Raw genomic sequence first — 25,037 nt, forward strand, 5'->3', positions numbered from 1 at the left:
TGCAGCCTCCGACCTTTTAGAGTGGCATCCTGCAGACAGAGCCATCACATGACGCGCGTCTGACGACAGCACATCCGGAATGACATCACTTAGAATTGCCCACCTGCCAGGGTCGCCGTCCCCTTGACTACAGTTCAAGGTCTCTCGTCAGGCGACGGCATTCCAGCTGTCCTCCCTAAGGAGCGCCACAGACAATTCTCGCTCGTGTAAAACCGGCTCGTTGGAAGAGTCCCTTCGAAACAGGAGACACGGCCACAAAGACGAGTGGAGAGCATGGATTTTGACAGACCGAAGAACGTTTCGTTTTTTGATTTTGCCGGAGGGGTTCAGCTGCTCCGCGGCGAGGCGGCCCAGTCGGTGCTCCCGGTGCTCCTGACCTGCCTCTGTGTAACCGGGACGGTGGGGAACGTACTGGTGCTCCTCGGACTCATCCACCACCTGAACAACGGACGAGCCTCCGAACTCAAAGCGCTGCTGGCCAGCCTGAGCGCCACCGACATGGGGATCCTGCTCCTGTGTGCTCCAGTGCGCGCTGTCACGTACTACAGAGAGACCTGGACCTTGGGAGGCTTCATGTGCCAGACGGCCGATTGGTTCCAGAACACCTGCCTGGTCGCCAAAACCTTCACCCTGGCGGCCACGACGACGACGAGACGCCGTGTTGGTTCACCCGGGTCGCGGGGTGGCGACTTCAGCCCAGTGCGTGTCTACGGAGTCCTGGTGTTCATATGGACGGTGGCGCTGGTCTTCTCCGCCCCACTCATGGTATTCACCTCTTTACAGCCCTACCACAACGTGACGCTGTGCGTGACTGAGATACCGCTGTGCGCGTCCGGGCTCATGGACGTGTTCACTAAGACTTATCCGACCCTGTCCTACGTGGTTCCCATCATATTCACCATCGGCCACTACGTCAGGACGCTACACGCCTCGGAGCCGAAGGCGGGCCACTGCGTTGCGCCCCAGGGTCAGGGCGTTAGCGTGGCGCTGCTGTGTGTCAGCGGGGCCAACGCCTTCCTGCTGCTTCCCGAGTGGAGCTCCTGGGCGTGGGCCAGGCTGGGCTACAGGGACAGCTACACCCCGCCCGTGGGCTTCGTCATCTTCTCCCAGGTGCTCATGTTTTCCAGCAGCTGTCTGACTCCTGTCATCTTTCTCACCATGTACGAAGAAGTGCGCCGCAGCGCGTGGCTTTCCCTGACCTGCAGGAGCTCAAAACAAGGAGGTGTTCCCGCGGGTTCCAGAGCCGAGAGTGCCAGGAACCGAGTGGAGCAGGGAGCCATAGTCGTCTACCCGTTGGTGGAACTGAAACGTGCCTCTTTCGACTCGCCGACGGGACGCAGTCTGCACACGGAAGACGCCTCGTCGCGGAAGATATTTCCGGACGTAGAGCTCTTTTGGACTGAACGTGTGAATAAGCACGATCCAATTCCATGGGAGACCCAAGAGGAGAAAACATACATCAAATCATGAGTAGTCAAATCATGAGACAAAGTTATTAGTTGTATTTGAGCTTTTTTTTTTTCATGAGTAGTTCTATACAACAAATTTGATACTGTACATTATACGAAGGGGTTCAAATGGGTCTGTCTCAATTTTGATGTTTTTTTGTGAAAGTCGTGTAGATATTGATTGATTCTGGTTGTCTTCTTTGATTCTATAGATTTTAAATACTGTCAGTGGCCTCAGATGTGTTTGTAATGTTGGTGGGCGAATCAACTACTGGAATGTTCTTGCAACGGCGTATATATTTGGTGTTTGTGCAAATCTGTTACCAAAATGCATTTACAAACTAGATTAATTATTAAAAACTACCTTGAGTTTATTTGTTATAACAGACAGTCTTGATCTGAAATGTTGACAATACGGCCAAAGTGTTTGCTATTTTTTTTCTAATTCCTCTAAGAAAATAAACAATTTGAAATGAAGTAATTGGTCTGGGTTAACATTACTTACTTTAACAGTAAAACCTACTGTGGGTATACAGTGTCTTTGCTCCAGAATGGGTTTATAAATTCTCTTTTGATCAACAGATTTACAGGTTATTTTTGTTTTGTTTTGTTTATTCCATGGGAAGGCTCCATACATCTCTGACATGGCTTTGGGCTTGGTCCATTTTAAGTCGGTCAGTGGTAACCTTTGGGTCATTTTTGAAAGGGTTCCATCTTTTAAGTGTTCTCCATTATGCCATTGAGCGCCACAGCAGAGACCCCCTGCAGGGCCTGAGCTGAGATGACATTTCACATCTTTTACGAAGCATAGCTTCCTACTTTTGACCAGGGCCCAGTGGACTCAAACAGAGTCACTGTATGGGCAGAGATGATCTTTCAGTCTGCGGGTCAATCTAAAAAGAGGTCAACAGTTCAACAGGAAGAATCTCTAACTTCAGAAATCCAGCAGGATGATGAGTCATTCAGGCTGATGACATTCACCATCAGAATTGCAATGAGGGTTTATGATGAAATGTTGTGGTTGATGTCAGTTAAGGGTTAAAGGGGTCACCCACATACAGCTCTGGAACAAATTAAGGGACCAGTGCACCTTTTTCTTTCCTTTCCAAAACAGTTGAAAAGGAAGCTTTTGAGTGAGGAACACAAGGGTTAAAATTAAGAGACCACAAAAAATGTAACGCTTCTGTTCCTCACTCTAAAAAAGACATTCTTCCAAAGCTGTATGTGTTCCTCAAATACTGCCTCAAAAAGGTGTTTGGTTAATGATGAATATACCATGGCTAAGAGCTGTTCTCAGACACGACACATCGCGGAATGCCTGGACACTGCGCATAGCCGTGACATATGGGCAATATACCATGCCCATGATGCGTTATTACTGACTTAACCACCTCTTACCTCTCCGCCCACAGCGTTACACTCTGGTACACGGGACCAGCCCCTTACATAATACATACTGTCAGCGCTTAATGCATCCCGCTGTTGTCAATCAGACAGCTTCAACACGATGCAGTGTATGGCTGTCTAAGTATTGCCCTGGGTGGGAGACCTACAACCTCTATACCCAGGAATGAGTTTAATGCCGTTATGGAATCTTGTTCAGAACTGCATTATTATTGAAAGGAGCCGGTTGCCAACCTGGTTCAAAGACGTGCACTGTCCTGGGAAAAAAGTGCAGTTTGGACGGAGCTTCAGATGATCCCAGGAAAATCAGTTTAGTGTTAAGGGCCCTGATCAAAGACTTGTCCACTTTGGGATTCCATCTACTAATAGCAATCCATATTAAGTACTCATTTCTAAATACATGTCATGTGTAGCACCACTATTGAGCTGTTATAACTGAGTGACAAAATAGGTAATTAAATGGGAGGCAGAAGCAGCAACAAACGTGCAATGCTCCCTGTCAGAGATCACACTGATAGTGACAGATGGGACATTTTTGCAGAGAAGACGGAGTGGCTCTGCGGATGTAGTTTTGGCGCTGTGGAGATACATACATGTCGCTGAATGTGGAGGCAGGTGGCAAATTGAGCGCCTGACACCTCGATTCCTTCGAACCACAGTGATGACATTTGTATCCAGGCTACGCGAGGGAGCTGATGAGGATGTGAGGACTTTTAGTGATTGTTGAATGCTCGTTTAAAAAACAGCGTATTCTCTACAGCTAAAGACACTTAGATTGTCCTAATTGTCCACTGTTTAGCAAAGTGTTTATTCTTAATGAGGAAAAATAGCCGAAAAGCAAAAAACAGTGCAACGACTCAACATGTGACTCTATAGCACCTATATACCTATTTAAATCTCATTTTATCTTATGTTAAGCAGTTGAAAATGATTTTTAAGCTAATCTTGAAGTTTAACTGAGACTCAAAGCTTCCACTGCTGGTGCTATAATTTCCTGACTGTACTCTTCCACTGCAAGTCAACAGCTCCACCCCCTGGATAGAAAGAGTACAGGTTTATACCAAAGCTCAAACTTTATTTTGAGTTGTTTAGGCTCATACATGAAAATGGACTATAAATTCAGTATTACTCAGTATAACTATTTAAATGGGTTGGCAGTGTGGGATGGAGCTTCAATTAAATGCATCTGGGTATCCATGTGAACATCCAGTGAGTGTGGCAATTTAGGGTTAGGGCAATGTAGGGATAGTGTTATGCAGGGTTAGGGCAATGTAGGGTTAGTGTTATGCAGGGTTAGGGCAATGTAGGGATAGTGTTATGCAGGGTTAGGGCAATGTAGGGTTAGTGTTATGCAGGGTTAGGGCAATGTAGGGATAGTGTTATGCAGGGTTAGGGCAATGTAGGGATAGTGTTATGCAGGGTTAGGGCAATGTAGGGTTAGTGTTATGCAGGGTTAGGGCAATGTAGGGATAGTGTTATGCAGGGTTAGGGCAATGTAGGGATAGTGTTATGCAGGGTTAGGGCAATGTAGGGATAGTGTTATGCAGGGTTAGGGCAATGTAGGGATAGTGTTATGCAGGGTTAGGGCAATGTAGGGTTAGTGTTATGCAGGGTTAGGGCAATGTAGGGTTAGTGTTATGCAGGGTTAGGGCAATGTAGGGTTAGTGTTATGCAGGGTTAGGGCAATGTAGGGATAGTGTTATGCAGGGTTAGGGCAATGTAGGGTTAGTGTTATGCAGGGTTAGGGCAATGTAGGGATAGTGTTATGCAGGGTTAGGGCAATGTAGGGTTAGTGTTATGCAGGGTTAGGGCAATGTAGGGATAGTGTTATGCAGGGTTAGGGCAATGTAGGGTTAGTGTTATGCAGGGTTAGGGCAATGTAGGGTTAGTGTTATGCAGGGTTAGGGCAATGTAGGGATAGTGTTATGCAGGGTTAGGGCAATGTAGGGTTAGTGTTATGCAGGGTTAGGGCAATGTAGGGTTAGTGTTATGCAGGGTTAGGGCAATGTAGGGTTAGTGTTATGCAGGGTTAGGGCAATGTAGGGATAGTGTTATGCAGGGTTAGGGCAATGTAGGGTTAGTGTTATGCAGGGTTAGGGCAATGTAGGGATAGTGTTATGCAGGGTTAGGGCAATGTAGGGTTAGTGTTATGCAGGGTTAGGGCAATGTAGGGATAGTGTTATGCAGGGTTAGGGCAATGTAGGGTTAGTGTTATGCAGGGTTAGGGCAATGTAGGGTTAGTGTTATGCAGGGTTAGGGCAATGTAGGGTTAGTGTTATGCAGGGTTAGGGCAATGTAGGGTTAGTGTTATGCAGGGTTAGGGCATTGTAGGGATAGTGTTATGCAGGGTTAGGGCAATGTAGGGTTAGTGTTATGCAGGGTTAGGGCAATGTAGGGTTAGTGTTATTGGGTTAGGGTTATGCAGGGTTAGGGTTATGCAGGGAAATATGGTGTCTGTTGTCTTTTGTTAACTTTTTCTGTTTATTATTTGAATGGTTTTCTCTCCAACACTGACCTTTACCAATAACTAATGTATTGATTAAAATAAACGTTGGTTTTGTATTTTCTGATTACAAGTATTAGACTGTCAAATACACACACAGTTACACACATACACACATACACACATAGTTATAGCGACACATTGGCATCTTCATTGGTTGCTCTACTTCCATTTCCGTTACCAACGCTCAAGTTGAAAAAAGTGAATGCGTTTGACACCCAGCGACCTTACCTGATTTGATTTCTTAGCCTAGGTAGACTAGAAAATGTTACGACCACCGATTTAAAGTAATAGTTAACAAACGTAAAGGTAAGTCTAATATACTCAGCAGAATAAAGAAGTCTGGCGTATAAAATCTATCCTATTTATAAAAGACAATTGTAGACAGACTATTGGTAAGTAAACAAAAGCCAACGTGTGTAGTTGCGCATTGTGTGAGTTTTCAGGATTAAAATGACGTGCCCACACTCTGGACGCGGTATGCGCATGCGTATGTATATCGAAAGTGTACTGCAGTTGGTAGCTTCTGACTAGCCTACGGTAAGCACTGGAGTGCGGTGTTTAGTGCTGGCCAACTTCTGCCACAGGAAGGTAAGACAGTTATTCATGTTTTCCCTCACTACAACCACATTGTCTCTATATTTCTGAATCGTTGAATGGCTCTCATGTGTCGAACTTGGCTGAAACGTATGAAGAAAGAATCATAGAGAAAAATAAGGACGTCAGCCGTTGCCTTTTTATATTGGCCTTCTAATTGAGACACATTGTCACGTACTTGGAAATAGCAGAATTATCCGACCCGAACTCTCGAATGCTTCAATGTCCCAATAATGCTGCTTTTTAGATATGTTATATTCTGGAGCGCGCAACTACCACGGTCTTCACGTCAATTATTGAAGCAGCGTTCCGTAAACGTTTTCATAATAAATTTTTATTTGGTCTATATAGTATATTATGTAATCTGTGATCAGCACAAAATTTACACCAGACTAACTGGAATAAACACAGCTCTAATCCAGAACTATCAGTCACTTACTATTTTTCTTATCATTGTCATCAATTATTTCAATTAAAAGTAAAAGTATTGTAGGCCTTCATTATCGATCTTATATTATTTATCGTAAACATTGATGATATCCCCAGGACACCTGAACAGGTGACATTCCTAGCAACAGGTGAGTCCCGGTTGTGATGACCTAGTGGTAGAGGACATTCCCTTGGTTTGCAGGGCTCTGCAATCGTGTCCTTGTTGCCTTCTCGAGGTGTTTTTTTTTTCTCTGCGTTTCACATGACACATCAATGTTAGGCTGTCCTTCACTGCGTCACCCGATCAACTCTTTCTTAACTCTGCCTACTTATTATCTAGTTATTGTCAAACTTTTGAAAACAATTGACCCCAGTTACTAGAGGGTTTGTTTGTGCGTGTTTGTGTGTGTGTGTGTGTGTGAGAGAGATAGAGAGACAGTGCTGGTGTGCATGAGAGAGAGAGAATATTTAGGGAACCAGGAAGTGCTAGTGTTTGGCAGCTTAAGCAGGTATTGAAGTTTGAGCTCTTGAGGTTTGACAGCTGTCTAAGACTTTGCTCCTCTTACTGTGCTCCTATCAGGATGACCTTCTCCTGAAACTCCTCACTGGGACTTTAAATGAACTCCCTGCTAGATAGAGTCCACTTTAAAACGTTTGACTTTCAACTTTAAATGCCCAGTCTAACATTCAAATAACAACAAAGAGATTACCTTGCCACTGTTCCAAGGATAATAGCGTATAATTACTGTGTCCTACAGTAACCTAGATATAATGATACTTCGTCCTGACGCCCATGACACGGCGCCCTACCACCGGTCAGAAAGGCCATCCTCCGCCCGCCCCTACTTGATCTGGACCTGCCTTTTAATGCAAAGCAGAAACATTGTTTATTGAACACATTGTAAATCCTTAAATCCAGTTTATCCCTAGACAGACAAGTATCCGTGCTGAGATTAGTTTACTGCGTAATAGGATTATTGACCTGTATAATGCTTGTATTGATACTGTATAATACTAGTGTTAATGCTACATAATATTATTATTTATACTGCATACTACTAGTATTAATGCTGCATAATTCTATAATTGGATAACATACTATTATATACATATATATATTACCTGGCTCACCACCCACAGGAGGGACCATAAGGGGCCGGTGCGAAGAGGATCGGGCGGCAGTCGAAGGCAGGGGCCTAGACAACCCGATCTCTGGACACGGAAACTAGCTCTAGGGACGTGGAATGTCACCTCGCTGGCGGGGAAGGAGCCTGAGCTAGTGCGTGAGGTTGAGAGGTTCCGATTAGAGGTAGTCGGGATCACCTCTACGCACGGCTTGGGCTCTGGAACCACACTCCTTGAGAGAGGATGGACTCTTCACCACTCTGGAGTTGCCCATGGTGAGAGGCGGCGGGCTGGTGTGGGTTTGCTTATAGCTCCCCAGCTCTGCCGCCATGTGTTGGAGTTTACCCCGGTGAACGAGAGGGTCGTTTCCCTGCGCCTACGGGTCGGGGATAGGTCTCTCACTGTTGTTTGTGCCTACGGGCCGAACGGCAGTGCAGAGTACCCGACCTTCTTGGAGTCTCTGGGAGGGGTGCTGGAAAGTGCTCCGACTGGGGACTCTATTGTTCTACTGGGGGACTTCAACGCCCACGTGGGCAACGACAGTGACACCTGGAGGGGCGTGATTGGGAGGAACGGCCCCCCTGATCTGAACCCGAGTGGTGTTCAGTTATTGGACTTCTGTGCTAGTCACAGTTTGTCCATAACGAACACCATGTTCAAGCATAAGGGTGTCCATCAGTGCACGTGGCACCAGGACACCCTAGGCCGCAGGTCGATGATCGACTTTGTTGTCGTCTCATCTGACCTGCGGCCGTATGTCTTGGACACTCGGGTGAAGAGAGGGGCGGAGCTGTCAACTGATCACCACCTGGTGGTGAGTTGGATCCGATGGCGGGGGAGAAAGCTGGACAGACTCGGCAGGCCCAAGCGTACTGTAAGGGTCTGCTGGGAACGTCTGGCCGAGTCTCCTGTCAGAGAGATCTTTAACTCCCACCTCCGGCAGAGCTTCGACTGGATCCCGAGGGAGGTTGGAGATATTGAGTCCGAGTGGACCATGTTCTCCACCGCCATTGTCGAAGCGGCCGCTCGGAGCTGTGGCCGTAAGGTCTCCGGTGCCTGTCGAGGCGGCAATCCCCGAACCCGGTGGTGGACACCGGAAGTAAGGGATGCCGTCAAGCTGAAGAAGGAGTCCTATCAGGCCTGGTTGGCTTGTGGGACTCCTGACGCAGCTGACGGGTACCGACAGGCCAAGCGGGCTGCAGCCCGGGTGGTTGTGGAGGCAAAAACTCGGGCCTGGGAGGAGTTCGGTGAGGCCATGGAGAAGGACTATCGGCTGGCCTCGAAGAGATTCTGGCAAACCATCCGGCGCCTCAGGAGAGGGAAACAGTGCCCTACCAACGCTGTTTACAGTAGAGGTGGGCAGCTGTTGACCTCAACTGAGGATGTCGTCGGGCGGTGGAAGGAATACTTCGAGGATCTCCTCAATCCCGCCGTCACGTCTTCCATTGAGGAAGCAGAGGATGAGGGCTCAGATGTGGACTCGTCCATCACCCGGGCTGAAGTCACCGAGGTGGTTAAGAAACTCCTCGGTGGCAAGGCACCGGGGGTGGATGAGATCCGCCCTGAGTACCTCAAGTCTCTGGATGTTGTGGGGCTGTCTTGGCTGACACGCCTGTGCAACATCGCGTGGCAGTCGGGGACAGTGCCTCTGGGATGGCAGACCGGGGTGGTGGTCCCTCTTTATAAGAAGGGGGACCGGAGGGTGTGTTCCAACTATAGGGGGATCACACTTCTCAGCCTCCCCGGGAAAGTCTATGCCAGGGTTCTGGAGAGGAGAATACGGCCGATAGTAGAACCTCGGATTCAGGAGGAACAGTGTGGTTTTCGTCCAGGCCGCGGAACACTGGACCAGCTCTATACCCTCTACAGGGTGATGGAGGGTTCATGGGAGTTTGCCCAACCAGTCCACATGTGTTTTGTGGATTTGGAGAAGGCATTCGACTGTGTCCCTCGTGGCATCCTGTGGAGGGTGCTTCGGGAATATGGGGTCCTGGGTCCTTTGCTAAGGGCTGTCAGGTCCCTGTACGACCGAAGCAGGAGCTTGGTCCGCATTGCCGGCAGTAAGTCAGACTTGTTCCCTGTGCATGTTGGACTCCGGCAGGGCTGCCCTTTGTCACCGGTTCTGTTCGTAATTTTTATGGACAGAATTTCTAGGCGCAGCCAGGGGCCGGAGGGTGTCAGGTTTGGGGACCACACGATTTCGTCTCTGCTCTTTGCGGATGATGTTGTCGTGTTGGCCCCTTCAAGCCAGGACCTCCAGCATGCACTTGGACGGTTTGCAGCCGAGTGTGAAGTGGTGGGGATGAAAATCAGTACCTCCAAATCCGAGGCCATGGTCATCAGTCGGAAAAGGGTGGCTTGCCCACTTCAGGTTGGTGGAGAGTGCCTGCCTCAAGTGGAGGAGTTTAAGTATCTAGGGGTCCTGTTCACGAGTGAGGGAAGGATGGAACGGGAGATTGACAGACGGATCGGTGCAGCTTCTGCAGTAATGCGGTCGATGTATCGGTCTGTCGTGGTGAAGAAAGAGCTGAGCCGTAAGGCGAAGCTCTCGATTTACCGGTCAATCTACGTTCCTACTCTCACCTATGGTCATGAGCTTTGGGTCATGACCGAAAGGACAAGATCCCGGATACAGGCGGCCGAAATGAGCTTTCTCCGCAGGGTGGCTGGGCGATCCCTTAGAGATAGGGTGAGAAGCTCGGTCACCCGGGAGGAGCTCAGAGTAGAGCCGCTGCTCCTCCACATCGAGAGGGGTCAGCTGAGGTGGCTTGGGCATCTGTTTCGGATGCCTCCGGAACGCCTTCCTGGGAAGGTGTTCCGGTCCCGTCCCACCGGGAAGAGACCCCGGGGAAGACCTAGGACACGCTGGAGGGACTATGTCTCCCGGCTGGCCTGGGAACGCCTCGGTGTCCCCCCGGAAGAGCTGGAGGAAGTGTCTGGGGAGAGGGAAGTCTGGGCATCCCTGCTTAGACTGCTGCCCCCGCGACCCGGCCCCGGATTAAGCGGAAGATGATGCGATGCGATGCGATGCGATATATTACCTACTATTATATATGCTGTATATCATTAAAATTGATACGCATAATTGAATGATGTGTACTGCGTAATACCTTTGTAGACATTGAGTTTATTATAGATGATAAACAATACTATATAATATGCTGCATAATACTGTACAATTTTTATTTGTTCAAAAAGCAGGGCATTTCCTTGACTTTATGTATCATTATTTATCTTTGATTCCTATTTTCGTTTTCCATTGCTATTATACAGGCATGTTCCACACAGTGTTCATGTCATGGTTTAAGTTTAATTTTTATTATTTGTTTTTGAAAGTTCCTCAGAAATGATAATTCCAACAGTTATTCAGGCGTTTTTTGACAGCAGGTCATGCTCCGACCAAGGTCTCCCTTGTGGATGAGTCCCGTATTTAGAAACATGAGGTTGTGATCTGACATACTATGTTATTACCATATTAATTTCAGGTTTTATTACCCGACAGGTCTTATTACTCGGATCACTTTCTTAAGGTCCATACTTAAGTTGAACACTTCATCTGAGACTTACGGTAAGGATTTAAGTTGCACAATGCAGTCTCCAGATGGCCTTGTATTTCCGCATACTGCTTCATACGGTCTCGTACCGCCACATATTACCTTTGTTCTGTCCTCCTCTCTCCTCTGCCTCATCAACAGCACGGAAATGTCATCATTCGCAAACGAACAACTGTCTTTGTACCTCCGGCCCAAGATGGGGCTGTTTGCTACCAGAGTGAAGCCCATAGAGCTCATGGCGCACCTGCCTTGTCTAACGCCAATTGACAAGGCCAGTAGCTGCTTAGATGTTGTTTGTATACCACGTGTAATATTCACATTATCAGTCCCAATAACAGTGAACGTATTATCAAACCTTGATTTTAAAGTCACTGTGAATTCCAAGTAGCCAGCAGCACGTTCTCTCGGGGCCAGGTTATGTACCTAGTAGATAATCAGGCAAACTGCATCATTGCAACGTTTTTGTTAATCATTATCCTTCAAATCACTCACATCGTGTTTAGGAGGAGATCCAGGCGAAGAAGGACTTCTCCGGTAACTTCACTGCGATGCAGCTGCTCATGGACTACCTACAGAAGAGATTGAACTGGGCTGAACAGTTCATAAGGGCCCTGGACAGCCTGGAACATCATGACCTGGCTGAAGATCTCAGAGTAGAGTGGAACAGGTGGAACCGGATACGTGAGTCGCCATTACATTTTACTTCATTCACATTAACGTTTGCATGATGTTTGCTGTGACCTAGTTCAAAATGGAGGTTGTTTCAATGAGAGAAACACTTGGTGTAATTGAATGCTGTCCGGAACTACAGTATGTCCTTGGATGTACCCTTTGGGCATCAGGTGGCTTAGCCGTTAGAGCAAATGACCAGAAACCAAAAGGTTGCTAGATCGAATCCAAGAAATATGTTGTTCTGGACAGCATTAAGCAAGACAGTTAAGCCTAATTTCTCCTGTTAGTTGCTGTGGATTAGAGCCACTGCTAAAATATCATCCCATCATGTGAAACATAACACAGTACTTATTATGCGTTTGGGAGGATTAATGCGATACTGTGTCGATGTCCTCCCTGTAGCCAGGGCCAATGTCCACCCAGCTCCCCCCACCAGCCCATCGCCGGCCCTCTCAGAGAGGTCTGGAGACTCTCCACCTATTCTGGTCCACCAAGCTCAGCCAGTAAACCCATCAGGGCCAACCCCGAATGCAGCTCCACTTCCTGTGGTAGCTGACCAACCTGTAGCCTCACCTCCAGCCTCGGCCTCTCCTGTTGTAGCTGCCCCACCCCCACCCTCTCCTGTTGTAGCTGCCCCACCTACTGCCTCACCCTCCCCAGTTGGAGCTGCCCCACCTACTGCCTCACCGTCCCCAGTTGGAGCTGCCCCACCTCCAGCCTCGGCCTCTCCTGTTGTAGCTGCCCCACCCCCACCCTCTCGAGTTGTAGCTGCCCCACCTACTGCCTCACCTTTCCCAGTTGGAGCTGCCCCACCTACTGCCTCACCCTCCCCAGTTGGAGCTGCCCCACCTCCAGCCTCACCCTCTCCTGTTGTAGCTGCCCCACCTCCAGCCTTGACGTCTCCTGTGGTTCTAAACCCACCTATATCAGCCCCGCCCACCTCCCCTCCTGGCTCAGCATTGGTCCAGACACCTGTGAAACGTTCTGTTCAAGACACCTCCCCACCAACAGTCAGAGTGATCACTGTCCAGCAGGAGGCAGTTAGGCACTCAGTTCCAGTTGTTAATGAGGTAAATAGTGTGAGTGTAAAGAGCGAAAGCCTTGAGTGTATGTGTGTGCATATGCAGGGGTGTGTGTTACCCGGGTTTATGTAAACGTGGGGGAATCCAAAGAACCCTATAAGTTACTGCATACGCAACCTAGTCATTTGTTCCACGGGTTCTAAAGTTGTACATACAGTACCAGTCAAAAGTTTGGATACACTTTCCCATTCAAGTACTGTACATTGGGTACTGTACATCTAGTTCTAAATAAATGAACCAAAACTTGAGAAATAAGAAAGAGAAGAATATTACCAGGCTGCAGGTGTTGATTTATAGGCTTACAAGGAACAAACAACAGCATAAGCAACCATTTACAAGCACAAATGTACATGTTTTATTAGTGATTTTGCTTTCTCATGTTTTTGTTGCTACAGACTCAACCCAGGCATTCATTAGATTAGTTCTGTATTCATTGTGTTGGCAACTGTTGTGTAAGCAGTATAAGCGACTACATAAATGTTGCTTTTCATCACATTCTTAATATGGCAGTTTTGTGGTCTTTTACATCATGATTAGGTGTCCCGTATATCTGCCCCAAAGACATCCTGCCCCTAAATCTTGTGTAAATGTACTTTCTAGAATGCATTCTAGCCAATCAGCGACAAGTATTCAACAATGCCGTGGTATAATATTTTGTAATGTTGCATGGAATCTTAAACACTGGTGACAACTAAAAACTATAAGTTATTTCTCCTTGAGGTGACTGAAGAGGACCAACACACAGTGTTGCTTCAGAGGTCCCAAAGCCAGCAGCCTCCCAACCAACTCAGGGGCCAGCAGTTCTTCCAAGGCCAGCAGTCCTCCCCACCCCCAGAAGGTGCAGTCTGTTCCTCCATGGATGATGCGGACCAATTCATCAGTAAGCCTGGAATCCTTATCAGCGGTATCCAGTTCTTGGGCAGTCCAACTGGCCTATCCCCTATCTCTGAATATGGCCAGAGTCCATATTCTGGGGACTCTGGCCGGCTAGAAATTAGCGAGTCAGTGTCTGAGTCGGTTGCTCCCCCACAAACTGGCCTTGCTACAGCTGGTTCTCCCGGCCCTGTAACCTCAGACCCTGTAACTACTGCCAGCCCTCCGCTCTGTCGTGAGAATAGATTTGCTGAAGGGACCCTGTCTCACAGCGAGGGGCCCATGAACAAACAACCATCGGAGCCCTTGCCTCTGTCCCATAACGAACCTGAGGAGAACACCTATGATTCCAATTGCCTGAGCTCCCTGGGGAACCAGGAGGTGCTGTTCAATGTAGTCCACGTGTCTGAGGACGCGTCCATACTGAACAACGACGGCCAGACCACGAGCATGCTGGGTATTAAGGTTTTATGTGCGTCTGAACCCCCCCCACCAGTTCAGAAACATGACAGCCAATCCCAGATCATGCCTGTCGTTTTATCTACTGACCCAGACAGCTTGTCTGAACCTAACCAGTACCAAAGAGAGGACAGCCTGGTGAACTTTGTTAATAAGCCATTGGAATTCCAGAGTCCATGCCTGAATATAATTGACAATGGTCCCTCATCCAATCAGCCTGGCTCTGCTATTCCACCAGCCATCGGTGCCACAGTCAGTGGCTCCTCTTCTCATGATAACGGTAACCCTCAGCCTGCAGTGGCAGGGGTCATGCCCAAGAACTGGAAGCAGGAGAAGCTGGAAGCCAGTGGAGTGGGTATCTACTATCTTCTTGGGGCTGCTTTCGTGAGCATCTCCCTGTTTGTGGCCTGGAGGATGAAGAAATAAACACTGGGGGTTGAGGAAAGAGATGGTAGGGTGCGTTATATAGACAATGGTTGGTTGCCATTTTGGGTACGTTGGGAATACTGTGAAAAGAAGGGAAGATCATGGTTTAATATGTTATGAGACTGTTAAGAAGGACTAGTGCCTTACTAGCTATGCTGATAAGAGTGAAAGTTCTGAAACTATTTGTGGGCCAAGCATTCTAGTCAGTAAGAATGATTAGCAGCACTTTGACCAATAGTCAATATGATTGTACATTTTATGTAAAGAAGCAACTATATATATAGATGCTAGATCCTGCCACACACAGCCTTTGTTTTTCCTTTAGTATGTCATTGTTGAACATAATAGTGAGTAGAATAGTAGAATACAACAAGCACTTTAACTGTGTCTTAATATACATGTATTAATCAACAGCATACAGGGACCTGCACATATTGGGGATTTGTTGGGCTATTTCATTTTGAGGGTGCATACCTTAGGAGGAAACATGTTCTGTTATAAGACTAATGTTTTTATAGACACATTGTCAATTTTAATGGTAATTTACACCAATGGGATAATTAATATCTGTGCGATTCTTTCTCGCCAAAGATGTTGGTACATGATGTTATATATGTCAGACACAATTTTGACATTTGTGTGCACTGTTTAATGAACAATCAATAAAACGCTCATGCGGTTATTTCAATGTATTTACTGTGTAAACTTTGTGATGCATATGGTGACATTACAGAAAACTTTACAGGTAGCCACCTTCGCGTAGTTGTGCTAATGACAGTTTTAGCTACTAAAGATATTTGGATTATCTAGCTTTTAGATTTCGAGAAAACGTCATGCAATAAATCAAAAGAAAGGAGCAGTCAGTGATGCCAGCCCCGCCTTCTTTTGAACGCGGAACCAATATTGACCAATTAAGTGACTACAACATTTCCAATATTGACCGGATTGGCTCAGAGCTACTATCACTCATTTCAGCATCATCTTGTTGTGAAAACGAACTGACACTTCAAAACAACGGTGACAAATGATCTAGCCAGGTTGTCATTTTGAGATATAACCACAGTCAGAGCACAGAAGCAATAATTAGTTTAAAACAACAAGAAGTTGTTATTCAGTGTTATTCAATGGAACAACTGAATGGTCATCAGGGCGAAAATGAATCCCTAGACACAGAGGACGAGGACGAAGCGGTTCAGCCTCCACTGAAGCAGTCGCGTTCAAAGAATGACATTTGTAATAATTTTAGAGTAGACAGTTGTGGCAAAACGGAGGCCACTAGCACAACTACGGGTGGGGGAAGTGTAATCGATGAACGACGCACATCAAACTCCACATGCAGGCAGAGGCTTGACTCGCTGAGAAAGAACAGACCACGTAAGTTGAAAGCTACGTAGCTAGTTAACGGTAACATGTCATGATGGCTGGCGAGCTACGTTAGCTAGTGTGTTAGCGAGCTATAAGTACAAGTGAGTCAAGAGTTCAGTGCCGGCTTTGTAATATGTGATCAATTAATTTTAAAGCGTACAGTATTAGCTAGCTGTATATACTGATGCTGTATGAGCCTGTAAAAAATGTCCATTACACATGTCAGACGCCTTTTGCGCATCTCCGTGAGTGTTTAACAGCGGTAGGCAGACAAGATGGCGTCAGTACTGTCTGTACACCGTTTTCCTGCGCTCCAGTTTGCTATTCTATTGACATGTATATTGAATATCTTTCTGCGAATAGCTTCCTGTCATGAACTTCTGTCCGCAAATATTTAAAGAAACCGTTGACAGCAATTGACAGATTGAATAGTGGTGTTATTAACATATTTACACTGATGCCAAATACTTAAGATTTGGAATCACCAACCCATCATCGTTTTTGTCTTTAGGGGTTGCTGACATATCAACAATACTCCAGCATTCTTAGGATTTCTGACACCACCAAAACTGTAATTTTCTAATGGAAGCATGTGTGCTGTCTACACAGATTGATCTGCGCCCACTCAGTCTCACCGCGTTTCCATTGCCTAATGACAATAGTTTGCCTGAGGTATTTTTCTTTGACATGTTATTTAAAAAGATTTGCTGTTCTACGCCCTTCGCTTCCCGTCCCTGCGCAGCGTTCCCCTGGTTCGGGATGGACATTGGTGGCACGCTGGTGAAGCTGGTCTACTTTGAACCCAAAGACATCACGGCTGAGGAGGAGCAGGAGGAGGTTGAAAATCTAAAAAGCATCCGGCGTTACCTAACCTCCAACACGGCCTACGGTAGGACCTGACCTTCTCTCTTTTACCAAGTCCAATTCATAATTATGTCGCACGACCTAACACAAGGAGGCGCTAGAGTGCAACAAGACAAGGCAGTCCTTAATGACATTTTATCCACCCACAGAAGGCGCTGAGTCAGTTTGCATCAGGTTTTTTTTTTGCAGGACCCCTGGGCAGTGTCAGTATGTAATCCAGCATTTTATATAATACATTAGTAGCTTGATGGAACAGTAAGTGTAATCAATTACGAATACACTCTGTAACACAATAAAATGTACTTTTACTTGCATTCCCCATAACTCTTTGAATGTCTGTGTCTGTGTGGCTAGGTAAGACAGGCATCAGGGATGTTCACCTGGAGCTGAAGGACCTGACCCTGTGTGGTCGCACCGGGAACCTCCACTTCATCCGTTTTCCCACCCAGGACCTACCGGCATTCCTTCAGATGGCGCGCAACAAACATTTCTCCAGCCTACACACCACCCTCTGTGCCACCGGGGGAGGGGCCTATAAGTTTGAGTCCGACTTTCGCCAGGTGAGTCAAATGACTAGGAAGTGGGAAAATGCTTTGCTCTAGTTGGGGTATTTTATTGAGTTGTATGTTTCTGTGTTTCGTAAATGGGTGTGCTGTTCAGTCTGTGACCGAAACACCTAATCGATTACATTTCCTACTTCAACTTGAAAGAAATAGCACATTCATCATTTTAGTGGGATGTCTTGTGATGATGACTATCGGCATATAGCTTTCATTTCACTGGGTATTATTCAGCGTAGTGCCTTCATAAAACATGGGTATTATTCAGCATTGAGCCTTCATATAACGTGGGTTTTATTCAGCATTTCATATAATTTGGGTATTGTTCAGCGTAGAGCCTTCATATAACTCTTGTATTATTCAGCATAGAGCCTTCATATAACATGGGTTTTATTCAGCATAGCGCCTTCATATAATCTGGGTATTATTCAGTTTAGAGCCTTCATATTACATGGGTATTATTCAGTGTAGAGTCTTCATATAACATGGGTATTATTCAGCGTAGAGGCTTCATATAACATGGTTATTATTCAGCATAGAGGCTTCATATAACATGGGTATTATTCAGCATAGATGCTTTATATAATCTGGGTATTATTCAGTGTCTGTTTGAGAAACACTGGCTAGTATGCTCTCAAAATAAGGCCCTTTTCTGCCCTATGCTCTTTCTAAGATGGCTGACCTGCAGCTGCTGAAGCTAGATGAGCTGGACTGTCTGATTAGCGGTGTCCTCTACATAGACTCAGCAGTGTCCAGTCCTTCTGAGTGCTACTACTACGAGAACCCTACAGACCCTGAGCACTGTGTCCAGAAACCCTTCACTCTGGAGAACCCCTATCCACTCTTACTGGTCAACATTGGCTCTGGTGTCAGCATACTCGCCGTCTACTCCAAAAACAACTACAAACGAGTTACTGGGACCAGGTGAGTTTGCACGTGGTCACTGCTTTCTTCCTTTGTGGTCAAGCAGTGGGGTCACTGAAATAGGTTGCCCACCAACAGAAAAAAATAACATTTAAACAAGCAAGTGCTTTAAAATTAAAGGCACATGACTTTCAAGCCTGAGTAAACTTAGCAAATGATTCCACTTCTGTTGGGCATACTAATTAAAGGCTGTTTTACCCAGATCAGAAGCTACAGTGCTGTGAAAAAGGTATTGGCACCCTTGCTGGTTTCCTCTTTTATTGTATATTTGTCACAATGAATGGTGTCAGATATCCATACAAAATGTAATATAACACTAAGAGAACCCGAGTTAACACAAAATTCAGTGCCTAAAGGTCCACAGCATCTCAAAGGGGTTCAAGTCAAAGTTTGACTAAGCCACTCCAAAACCTTAATTTTGTTTCTTCTGAGTTATTTTGTGTTGGATTTACTCTTGAGTTTAGGATTATTTTCATGCTGCATAACCCAATTATCTGGTAGAGAGCAGAATTCATGGTTCCTTTAATGATGGGATTTCTTCCAGGCCCTGAGGCAGTAAAGCATCAACTACATCAATCAATCAATCAAATTTATTTATTAAGCCGCTTTGTAAAGCCACTTTTATAAAGCCACTTTGACAACAGCAGTTGTCAGAAAGTGCTTTACAGAGACACCCGGCCATAAACCCCAAGGAGCAAACAACAGTAGTTTTGGATTTCAGTGGCTAGGAAAAACTCCTTAAGAAGGCCGAATTTTAGGAAGAAACCTAGAGAGGACCCAGGCTGACCAGTCCTCTTCTGGCTGTGCCGGGTGAGATATTAAGAGTCCAATTAGAATAATAAATACATTTCTCTGGGCTAAATCCAGAGTCTATTTGATTCTAGACTAGGTCAAAAGTATGACCAGGTGGACAAGGACAGGGACAGCAACGGGCCCCCCAAACCAGGTACTCTGCAGGTGTGGACCAGGACCTCATCTCCTCCTAAAATTTAAAACTGGAGGAGACTGAGAAAAGTTAGAAAGTGCATTCCTCATATTCCCCAGCACAAAAATATAGCAGCGTAACACCTTGGAACTGAGACGGGGGGGTCCGGCGACACTGTGGCCCTACCCGGGGGAGGCCCCGGAAAGGGCCCAACAGGCAGGAAATCAATCCACCCACATTGCCAGGCATCAACCAAAGGGACACCCACCAACCGCAACCCCCCTGAAAGAGGGCCGAGTATTGCCAGCAGCGTACAGCCCAATTGCACAAGTGCGCAACAGAGAGACAACAACAAGCCAGTGACTCTTCCCCCGAAAGGCATTGGAGGGAAGGCATCCCAGTGGCGACGAGAGCCCACCTGGCAAGACAGCAAGGGTGGACAGTATCAAGCCTACTGGTCACCTTCACGCCCCCGGGCCAGGCTACACCTAATTATAAACCGTGCTGTAGAGATGAGTTTTTAGTAGACACTTGAAAGTTTGCACTGAGTTTGCATTTCTAACCTTAATTGGCAGATCATTCCACAGTAGTGGAGCTCTATGAGAAAAGGCCCTGCCGCCAGATACATCTAACCCCCTGGATCCCACATAACACCCAGCACCTTTTTTTTCTTTTTTTTTTTCTTTTTTTTTTTTTTACTTTACAAGAGTTTAGAAAGTGGGTGAAATAAGTATTAAACAATACCACAACAGGTCTGTCATATCTATGTAGAATAATATAAATATAATATACAGTTACTCACCACTGGTGTTAACCTGAGGTTTCTTCAGAAACTGTTAGCTTTTCCACCACTGACTGATGGTGCTTCCTCCTCCTGTTGCTCCCCTCCTCTCCTTTTTTTAATTCCCCCTTGCGGTTTCCCTCCCTGCCTGCCCTGAAAGACTCTTTGACTGAGTCTGGTCCCTGACTGCCCAGATCCTGTCTGGCATAAAGGTCCCCTGTGTGGCTGGAGGCAGAAGGCTGGGAGCTGTTCCACTGGCTGAGGCGAAAGTTGCGCTAGCTGCTGATCTTTGATCAGAATTTAATTTCCCCCACTAATGGTTGAGCTAAGGCTGGGGGAAGAGGAAACTGACCCTAGTTTAGTACCTAATGGAATGGCTGCACTTGGGGGAGGAGATGCCTCATGTAGAGGACTGTGCCATTCCTATGAACAGGATGGTACAGTCTCTCAAACGTGATGGACACCCTATGTACATAAACATCCTGTCGCTAACAGGCAGAAAGTAGACAGGGAAGAGTTATCTGAGAGTTTCTAGTTTTATCAGAGAAGGGAAGGAACATTTTGGGGAATATTATGTTGGTCATAGAGGGTTTGGTAAAGAAACATCTAGCTATTATCCTGGAATTTTTTTTGAAGTGAACTTCACAACAACAGTCTGACCAGAGGGACCTTTGTTTGAATAAAGCATGCGTGCGTGCGTGCGTGTAGGACAGTGGTAACTCAGAGTGGCTATTACATGGAGGTTATGACTGTTCATATCAACTTCCCTTATGCCTCCAGTCTAGGCAGAGGGAACTTTGTGGGGCTGTTACGGAGGTTATAACTGTTCATAAAAAAAATCCTGTGTGCCCCCAGTCTAGGCAGAGGGACGTTCTTGGCGCTGTTATATGGAGGTTATAACTGTTCATAAAAACATCCTGTGTGCCCCCAGTCTAGGTGGCGGGACCTTCCTGGGGCTGTGCTGCCTTCTGACAGGCTGCTCCAGCTTCGAGGAGGCTCTCCAGATGGCCTCACAGGGTGAGAGCACGCGAGTAGACAAGCTGGTACGGGATATCTACGGAGGGGACTATGAACGTTTTGGCCTGCCCGGCTGGGCTGTAGCCTCCAGGTAAAGCGCTCTGAGGCATTCACTATGAACTGTACAGGACAACAAAGGAACTAGGAGAAAAAACAAGTTGATAGCAGATTTCTTTTTAAACAGTCATCTTGATTTCCTGACCTGATAATGACTGACGTTACGATTTAACTTTGTTAATCCTAATTCTCTAAAAAACACCATTACCTATGTTGTGTGTTACCAGAAAAGCTATTTGTTCCTAGTGAAACTACACCCAGGTCTGATCAGGTCAGATCAGATCAGGCTGCCAGGTCCTCCTAGCAGGAGAGCTTCCTAACCTCACTGGTATTTCCTACTTAAACAAATAAAATATTTTGTGCCTGAGTGTTTACAAAATTCAATATTTCCGCTCATTAAATATTTGAATGAGTGAGACTTTAAACCATACAAATGGCCTCCTAGCATGGAAACTAATGTAATCTAATGACTCACTACGAGTGGAACACCTTTACATGTTGCTCTTGTAATTTTGGGAACGTAGTGTTTCTGTCTTTTAGTTTTGGGAACATTGTGTTTCTGTCTTGTAGTTTAGGGAAAGTTGTGTCTCTGTCTTGTAGTTTTGGGAACATTGTGTTTCTGTCTTTTAGTTTTGGGAACATGATGTGTAAAGAAAAGAGGGAGTCCATCTCTAAAGAGGACCTTGCCAGAGCCACCCTGGTCTCCATCACCAATAACATCGGCTCCATCACCAGGATGGTTGCACTCAACGAGGTATAATCACTGCTTCACCACATGCGTTCCAAATGCCACCCTATTCCCTGTAATGCAGTACATTTGACCAGAGCCATGCACGCTGCAAAGAGCTTACAGTGCAATTTCATATTCACACTGTTTTATAGCTACAATACAGACTCCTCTGAAGAGATCACATTATATCTAGTACAATTATAGTGCATCAAAGAGTGGGGTTTAGTTTGATGTTTAGATGACATCACAGAGTGGGGTTCAGGGGTTTAGGTTGATGTTTAGATGACATCACAGAGTGGGGTTCAGGGGTTTAGGTTGATGTTTAGATGACATCACAGAGTGGGGTTCAGGGGTTTAGGTTGATGTTTAGATGACATCACAGAGTGGGGTTCAGGGGTTTAGGTTGATGTTTAGATGACATCACAGAGTGGGATTCAGGGGTTTAGGTTGATGTTTAGATGACATCACAGAGTGGGGTTCAAGGGTTTATGTTGATGTTTTGAATATCAGTAGTTCTCAAATCCAGGCCTTGACCCAAAGTACAGATGGTTTTCTTTGTAACCCTCTACTGAGGGAATTATTTAGACCTGGGACTCCAGGTGAATCTAACTACCAATAAAATAGGAACCAAGCAGTACTCCAGGTCCCCAGGTTTGGAGAACACCTGGTTTAGATGACATAAACATGTTGGGGTTTAGGTTGATGTTCAGATGGGGTTTGGTCTTCTATCTTCTCTCTGGGCCTTCAGCCTCTTTATGATGCTGCCTTGTGGAATCTTGATCAAGCAGCATTGTACAGGGCTATGAAGGCTATGGGGTCAAGCAGCATTGTAGAGGGCTATGAAGGCTATGGGGTCAAGCAGCATTGTACCGGGCTATGAAGGCTATGGGGTCAAGCAGCATTGTACAGGGCTATGAAGGCTATGGGGTCAAGCAGCATTGTAAAGGGCTATGAAGGCTATGGGGTCAAGCAGCATTATAGGTGGTAATTTAGACACTTAACAGCATTATAAAGGGCTGTGGATATACAGTACAGAATTATTGGCAGCCTTGGTAAAAAATAAGCAAAATGGTCATGAAATGATTGCATTGTTTTTCATCCTCTTGATCTCACACTCAGAATATGATCGTAACAAATTGATGGCATGAATTTTGTCATGTCAGCTCCTGGAATTTGCTAAATGTCAGTGGCACTTTGATTGGAAGCAGGTTCTATGGTTAAATGAGACAAAACATTTGTTTTGGCCACAAACACCAGAGGTGGGTTAAATGAGGAATGGCCATGCAGAAAACTACTGAATCCCCATCGTGTAAGATTACTGATGGATATGTGTTGTCATGGAGATGTTTTTCTTTTAGGTATCACATGAAATGACCCAGTGTGAGCCGTCTCCATCCATGACTACTGACCTGTATGTGTTTCTGTAGAACATTGAGAGGGTGGTGTTTGTGGGGAACTTCCTGAGGGTGAACACCTTGTCCATGAAGCTGTTGTCCTATGCCATGGACTACTGGTCACACGGCCAGCTGAAAGCCCTCTTCCTCAGACACGAGGTGAGCTACTCGGGGGGGGGGGGGGGTTTCAGAAGGCCTGGGTTAAGCAGCCTAGTGTGGGTTATGCAGCATGGAAGAACAACTCTTCCTTTGTCAATTGTTGTAAAGATTTTTAAAAAATGAATTTACCCTTACCAACAGAAGCTGTCATTTTATTTCAATTGAATTTGCCAATGTTCTTTTTGAAGTGTTTCTTATTGTACAGAAGTCAATGTAGTTAAAAAAAAGTGTAGAAATACTCAGTGTAATCTGTTCACTTTGTACATGGAACGCCATGAGAAGAACATTGTTTTGATGTTGTTACCAGGGTTACTTCGGAGCAGTTGGAGCTTTGTTGGAGCTCCTGAATCCATCCTGATGGCTGTGGTGGTCCTGAAGGTCCAACTTGCACCTGAAAACAGAGTCAGAATAGCACTTAAAGACTTTTGCTCTAAACCAAAGACCGCCCTATAAGACTGCCATTGTTTAGGTATTGGTTCCCCTCACTGCTCAGCACTTTCATGTACAGGTAAATAGGCTTGCAGATTGTATTTGGTGATAGGAATGTCAAATCCCTCCAGGATCATCTTCACCCCTGTTGCCTTGTCAGCTGTTGGCTTGCTGTTTGAAGATGCTTTAGCCTTATAATGAACCATCCAAAGAGAGGGAATGTAGATGGCCTAGTCCTGGACAAAAAATATATTTCAGTGGAGATTCTTCATTGAGCATTTTAGTCCAGGTCCAGGTGTAACTTGTGGTCCAGGATGCTAGCACAAGGCCATTTTTAGAATTCGATGGCTAAACTCTAATGGAAACCACTATAGCAGGGTCAAAGGCCACGGCCAAAGGTCCTGGGACAGGGCTGTTTGCATTTTCCTGGAATTAACTGCAGGGTTTAGATCAGTTGCAATCCCAGTCAATTCAGGAAGGGGATACCAAAAAGCTAGGTAATTTGTCCATTTATACTCAAGTTCCACCCAAGATTTGTTTTCTGCATTTCCTCCTAATTGGAGAGGTGCAAGAAGCTGCCATGATGAACCCTGGGAGAGGAATCTGTGTAAACTGCATAGATTGGAGACAGAAGAAAACATTGTTTTCACCTTGCTGGCTCAGGGATTCAATCCAGCAACCTTATGGTTGCTAGTCAGATGCTCTAACCAATAAATTGTTGATAATACTATTTTACAGTTGTTGTTAATACTGTATCTTGTTGTCACTAATGAATGTATAATGGAAAAACCTACTGACCCTGTTTTATTCTTCTGCAGCTTTATTCATTTACATATAGTTCATTTTTGTCACAGATGTTTGTCCCCTCTCTCTCTCCTGAAGTGATAATCTTCTAAATTTGAAATCTCTTAAAGTTTACGCATTATTTCTGTAATTACTTATCTGTGGTGTGCTTTGGTCCAGGGTTACTGTTTATATATCCTATTGTGCAGTAGAATTTAAAGATAGTAATTCATATTCAACTAGAACATCTTGGGAAGTGCCTGGTATGTTCCTGTTCCTATGTTGTGTAGAAAAAAAAGCTTTTTAGACCCCAGACTTTTCTGACTCTCTTGACCAAGGTCTCCCTCTGTCGGTGACAAGTTCAATGTGCAAAATAAACTTCGTATTTTTTTTATTACAAATGTTTTTGTAATAGATTTATTTTGTATCGCAAATAAACTGTCAATATCGTTATTGGCTGGTGCTTTTTTTATGTAA

The 25,037-nt window shown here is 45.7% G+C and overlaps 3 protein-coding genes across 4 annotated transcripts; all 3 read left to right on the forward strand.

The window, feature by feature from the left end:
• The first annotated feature begins 273 nt into the window (after nucleotides 1-273).
• On the forward strand, nucleotides 274-1,470 carry LOC105015913 (G-protein coupled receptor 151). The gene has a single exon (XM_010879400.2). It carries the CDS (start codon nucleotides 274-276, stop codon nucleotides 1,468-1,470), a length of 1,197 nt encoding a protein of 398 aa, XP_010877702.2.
• A 4,360-nt stretch (nucleotides 1,471-5,830) lies between these two features.
• mavs (mitochondrial antiviral signaling protein) lies at nucleotides 5,831-15,264 on the forward strand. The gene is made up of 6 exons (XM_010879300.5): nucleotides 5,831-5,946; nucleotides 11,009-11,074; nucleotides 11,202-11,331; nucleotides 11,564-11,741; nucleotides 12,135-12,802; nucleotides 13,535-15,264. Exons 3-6 carry the CDS (start codon nucleotides 11,209-11,211, stop codon nucleotides 14,570-14,572), a joined length of 2,007 nt encoding a protein of 668 aa, XP_010877602.3. The 5' UTR covers nucleotides 5,831-5,946; nucleotides 11,009-11,074; nucleotides 11,202-11,208; the 3' UTR covers nucleotides 14,573-15,264.
• Nucleotides 15,265-15,552: 288 nt separating this feature from the next.
• On the forward strand, nucleotides 15,553-25,013 carry pank2 (pantothenate kinase 2). 2 transcript variants are annotated; one of them, XM_010879297.3, is made up of 8 exons: nucleotides 15,553-15,946; nucleotides 16,680-16,826; nucleotides 17,156-17,361; nucleotides 18,035-18,285; nucleotides 20,923-21,099; nucleotides 21,696-21,819; nucleotides 23,223-23,348; nucleotides 23,656-25,013. In XM_010879297.3, exons 1-8 carry the CDS (start codon nucleotides 15,697-15,699, stop codon nucleotides 23,704-23,706), a joined length of 1,332 nt encoding a protein of 443 aa, XP_010877599.1. In that variant the 5' UTR covers nucleotides 15,553-15,696; the 3' UTR covers nucleotides 23,707-25,013. The 2 variants fall into 2 exon arrangements, with proteins under 2 accessions (XP_010877599.1, XP_010877600.1); XM_010879298.3 differs by having other exon boundaries at nucleotides 15,860-15,946; nucleotides 16,640-16,826.
• The last annotated feature ends 24 nt before the right edge of the window (nucleotides 25,014-25,037 follow it).

Source organism: Esox lucius, chromosome 15 (assembly GCF_011004845.1).
Source record: "Esox lucius isolate fEsoLuc1 chromosome 15, fEsoLuc1.pri, whole genome shotgun sequence".
NCBI classification, from domain to species: Eukaryota; Metazoa; Chordata; class Actinopteri; order Esociformes; family Esocidae; genus Esox; species Esox lucius.

Coding starts and splice junctions, on each gene's coding strand:
- LOC105015913 (XM_010879400.2), top strand. CDS start 274: ATGGATTTTGACAGACCGAAGAACGTTTCGTTTTTTGATTTTGCCGGA.
- mavs (XM_010879300.5), top strand. CDS start 11,209: ATGTCATCATTCGCAAACGAACAACTGTCTTTGTACCTCCGGCCCAAG. Junction 11,332..11,563: donor GTCTAACGCCAATTGACAAG/GCCAGTAGCTGC, acceptor CATCGTGTTTAG/GAGGAGATCCAGGCGAAGAA. Junction 12,803..13,534: donor CAGTTCCAGTTGTTAATGAG/GTAAATAGTGTG, acceptor TTTCTCCTTGAG/GTGACTGAAGAGGACCAACA.
- pank2 (XM_010879297.3), top strand. CDS start 15,697: ATGGAACAACTGAATGGTCATCAGGGCGAAAATGAATCCCTAGACACA. Junction 17,362..18,034: donor TTGAGTCCGACTTTCGCCAG/GTGAGTCAAATG, acceptor GCTCTTTCTAAG/ATGGCTGACCTGCAGCTGCT. Junction 23,349..23,655: donor CCCTCTTCCTCAGACACGAG/GTGAGCTACTCG, acceptor TGTTGTTACCAG/GGTTACTTCGGAGCAGTTGG.